Source organism: Buceros rhinoceros, unplaced genomic scaffold (genome assembly GCF_000710305.1).
Source record: "Buceros rhinoceros silvestris isolate BGI_N320 unplaced genomic scaffold, ASM71030v1 scaffold18672, whole genome shotgun sequence".
Lineage (NCBI taxonomy): Eukaryota > Metazoa > Chordata > Aves > Bucerotiformes > Bucerotidae > Buceros > Buceros rhinoceros.
The window spans coordinates 35,509-40,021 of NW_010398572.1; the positions used below are offsets into that span (position 1 = coordinate 35,509).

At 54.4% G+C, this 4,513-nt stretch overlaps 1 protein-coding gene across 1 annotated transcript in view; it reads left to right on the forward strand.

Annotated features, from left to right (window-relative positions):
* Window positions 1–4,513, forward strand: part of KCNT1 (potassium channel, subfamily T, member 1) — a gene marked incomplete at its 3' end in the record, with an annotated part of 39,580 nt that overhangs the window by 10,099 nt on the left and 24,968 nt on the right. The window contains exon 2 of the mRNA XM_010131162.1: window positions 1,383–1,424. Within this exon, the coding sequence (XP_010129464.1) occupies window positions 1,383–1,424 (42 nt within the window). The remainder of the gene's footprint in view (window positions 1–1,382; window positions 1,425–4,513) is intronic.

Below are 4,513 nucleotides of genomic sequence, written 5' to 3' on the forward strand. Positions count from 1 at the left end.
GCCCAGCGCCTCCTGCCCCGTGACCCACCAAGCAGGCTTGTCTCCTGTGGGCAGCGGGGCTGCGTGGGAGCCCCTCGTCTAGACAAAGCACCTCCGCAGCTCCCGCGCCAGCTCCCCAGCTCCCTCCCCTCAAGGCCCCCAGCATTTCTCTCCCAAGACGAGCATCTCCTGTGGGTCTCCTGGGTCGGGTGTGGGGAACATTGCTACTGATGTCACCTGGGCGGGATGGTGGCTGCGGCTGGCACAGCCCGTGATCTCTGCAGGCATTTCAGCACCAGGGCCATGAGCTCCTCCCCGCAGCCTTTGCACAGATAATAGAAGAAGAGTAGTAGTGAACTAAATCATGTCGCAGGAGGCTGCTCAGTGTGTCTCGTAGCTGAGGGATGAGGTAGCTTTCCTTTGGCCTCGTGTTTTAATTGCGATGTGAATTTATTGCTTTTATTTAGTCTGAACTATGCTGGAGTGCCGTGGACTCATAAAGCACAAAGGAGAACAAAAGGAAAATCTTGATGCGCTGCCTCTGCCCCTGTTGCTTTAGTTGGTTGCCCAGACTCGCGGTGAATGAGGAGAGGGAAGAGAGCGCTGCTGGGCACCAGGAGGCAGGGAAGGGCTGCAGCTCAGGCTCAGGCAGTCTCAGCTAACGCCCATGGTGATGGGGATAGTGGCCCTCTGCGGGGATGGATGTGTCTTGAAGAGCGTGTCTGTTTTGCAAAGGGATTTTTTTCCTTTGCAGCTGCAGTTGCTTTGTTTCCGAGCACTGTGCTGTTGTCCATCTGTCTGTCTGGGGGATGTACAGTACACGAGCACAGTCCCTTTGCCTCCCACCCACTCTTGTACATCTTTGTTCTTCCTCCTGCTGCCATGACCCCCCGTTACCTGCATCGCTCCTTTCTGTTCTTTTATTTCTTTCTTTGTTTCCCCTTCTCTGGCCATTGCCGGTGTCTGTCAAATCAGCTCGCTGAAGGTGTGCACAGGAGAGACACAATGTCAGGCACCTTAAAACACCCCAACCAGCATATTTCAAACTCTGATTTCTCTGCAGAAAGTGTGACACCAATTCGAGACAGCGCAGTGATGCAGTTTGAGAGACTCATTATTTTTAAAAAAAAGGAGTGAAAAATGTTTTTGTCTGTGGAGCTGAGTCCTTATAGAGGCTGTACACTGGCAAAGCCACCAGAGCATCACCGAGTCTGCAATGCCCCCACTGCAGGGACCTCAGCAGGGACATGTCCCAGGCGCGGCACAGCCCCTGGCCAAGCCCTTGGGCGGTCACTTGTCCCTCCTGTGTTGGTGTTCCCCATGGCACAGCTCCGGCTGTCCCGCGGGTTTCTGCCCAGTAGCCGTACGTTTCCCTCACCTCCTGTGATGCTCTCGCTCTGTAGGCCTCACGCCGAGGACTTCAGCGTGGATTCCTCCTTCTCGCAGTAAGTGCACCGCATGCATTTCCCCGTGCCGGCGCTACGGGATGGACACGAGGGCTGGTGTGGCATTGCCGGTCCTGGCGACTGTCACTCCTCCACTGGGGACAAGCCAACCGTGTTCTTCAGAGAGCAAAAAACCCTTGAACTTGGGAGTGTCTGTGCAGTGTGTGTGTGCACAGTGTCTCATGAGCCAAGTCCTTTGGGCAGTACCCGCTGCCAAGAACAGTGGTTAGCCTTGACTTTCCATTAGTGATAGATTATTCTGCTTTTAAGGGAGCTGATACGCGTGAGGTTGGTCCTTTTGCTGCTGTTGGCACCCAGGAGTTGAGTATGGGACCAGCAAACTCTTCTGAAAGAGCAATGGCTCCCACCACGGGGAGGAGTAGCTGTGCTCAAAGACAGACAACTTCCTTGGGGAAGAAGTGATATGCTTGGCAGCAAATTGGTGATTACCCATTAATGATGAGCTCCATGCACAGATTCTAATTAAACAATCCAGATTCATCAGCAGAAGCAATTATAGGAGCAGACTCATGAATGTCAATCTCCAATGTTGCAAAACAAATAAGCCGAACAAAACCCAGCGTGTTACTCCATTGCTGCTATTCTTTCTGGTTTTTAATCTTCTTTATTATTATTATTTTATTGAGAGCAAGCGGTGCTGCTGCTGGCCACGAGCAGCGTGGGGCCATGCAGCCACGAGGCCTTGGGTGGGAGGCGCAGTGGGAAGATGACTTGGGGGATGAGCGTGTACTTGCCCAGGGCCCGTGGTTGGGGATGTGTGTCCTCAGACAGTGCCGAGAGAGCCCTCTGCCCGTGCGGGGAGGGGCCTGGATCAGGCCCCTGCATCTGCTCAGCAGGGCTGTTGTGACAGGACAAGGGGTGATGGTTTTAAACTAGAAGAGGGAGATTCAGACTGGAGATAAGGAAGAAATTTTTCACAATGATGGTGGCGAGACCCTGTTGCGAGACCCGGTTGGCGAGAACCCCAGATTGCTCAGAGAGGTGGTAGCTGGCGCACCCTAGAAACACTCCAGATGGGGCTTTGAGCACCCTGCTCTGGTTAGAGATGTCCCTGCTCGCTTCAGGGGTTGGACTGGATGAGCTTGAAAGGTCCCTTCAGACCAAACCATTCCTGATTCTGTGATTCTGTGATGTTCCACTGCAACCCCTGAGCGCATCCCCACTGCCTCCAGTGCTCTGTTTGGTGCCTGAAAATGAGCTGTTCAGCTGCTGAATACGGTTAGTGGGGGATTATAGCTGCCTTTGGGGAGTGAGGAGTTGATAAAAATCCCATTTCCCTCGCAATGTCCTCCCTAATAAAGAAATAAATAAATAAAGCCAGGAAAAAGAAGCCCAGCAGCAGATTTCTTTTTTATCACTACAGATTCATGAAGCTTTTCCTGCAGCGTGTCTCAGGGCTGGCCAACCCCCAGCGCAGTGGAGATGTGCCCTCAGACTGGCGCCTCCTGCCCAGCCTTTGTCTCACCAGCGCAGGAGTGCTTGTGCGATGAGTTCAGGGTGTCGTTCATCTCACGGGGAAGACGAGTGGCTGTGAGGACTGGCTTGTGCAGCCAGCCTTGGTCTTGGGCAGAGTTTTTCCAGGAGTGGCTGCTTGGAGCTCTCTTTTTGTCCCCTGAAAAATACGTGCAGTGTTAGTGCTGGAGCCAGGGTGACGTTACCTGGCATCCAGCTGTGATTCGCTTGCTGCAGAGTGGTTGGTGATACCACTCCTTCCTTTGGGCAAAAATCGCGCTCCTTGATAAAATGGGAGATGCTTTTTTTTCTGATTTATTCCCATGGTAAGTGCAGGAAGTTTTGAAGATACAAGTTTTTGCGCTGGTCCTGAGGCAATGTCTGCCAGAGCATCCTGGTTCCCAGTGCAGTCTGTGGGTGTGGGACTCAATTTTGCTAATCCTCGTTCGTGATGTGCCCAGAGCCCGAGCAGCGCAGCAAACTAATTACTGGCACTGCCTGAGCCATGGCTCAAAGTGCTCCATCGCTCCAGTGGCTAGCCTGGCCGAGCGGCTGGAGCTGGCTGGAGCAGCCGCCTTCCCACAGAGCTGTGACAGTGCCATGGTGGCTGCAGTGGTGCCCATGGCAGGCTGACGTGGGACCTGCTGAGAGTCTTGGGACTGGGTGCTGCCGTGATCCATGGGGATCACCTGGGACTCTGCAGGACAAGGAGGGAAGCAGCTTCGGTATTTCACCTCTGAAGGGATGGGGGACAGGAGTGATTTGTAGAAAATGGTCAGGTTTCCCCTGTTTGCAATACTTGGCCTTTTGGACCATGCAGACACTCACACTGGTCTCCCAAGTGCTCTCAAGTCCTCCTGGTCCCAGCCCTTCGCTCTGACACGTCTCCTCTCTCCCTTCTCTCCATGAGCTGGCAGTGTTGGCCGAGGGTTGGATCTGCCCACTGAGCAATGCCCCAGCTCCTGATCACTCTCTGCTTGCTTTGTGCTTTCTTGTTTAAAAAGGTGCCAGAGATTTGTTGGAGAAGCTGCTGCAGCGAGAGACGTTTGGGGATGTTTGATAACCCCCCTGCAGAAGCTGAGATATTCATGGAGGAAAGCTCCCAGCCGTGGCTCTGGTGATGTGACATGGCTCGGTGGGAGGGTGACTGGGTGTCCAGACACGTTCAGCTCGCAGCACAGCATCAATCCTGCCCGGCTTCTCCGCAGGAGGGCTGAACCCACGCATGTCCCCGCCTGAGGAGGGACAGCCCAGGCCACTGGCCCAGCCTGGTGACAGCAGAAGAGGCAGCAAAGCAAAATCAGGCGGCGGGTTTTCCAGAGCCCCTGTTGTGGGCTGGTCCTGGTGCACAGCGGGGATGCAGGGCACAGCGAGGCTGAACTGGGAGATGCCCAACTGGAGCCATGCAGCCCCGCAGGGTTTTGAAGTTGATTCCTTGCATGCTTGCCAGCGCTGAGCCGGTACAGCCTTGTGGGAACCCACAACCTTCCTCCTTTGAGTAATTGTTCAATTACTGCTTATTGAGCGTGGGGGCAGCCTGTTCCCTGCTCCTCACTTTGGCAGGCGCCCAGGTTCTCTGTATGCACACAGCCGCCTTCCCGCTTCACGTCTCAAAA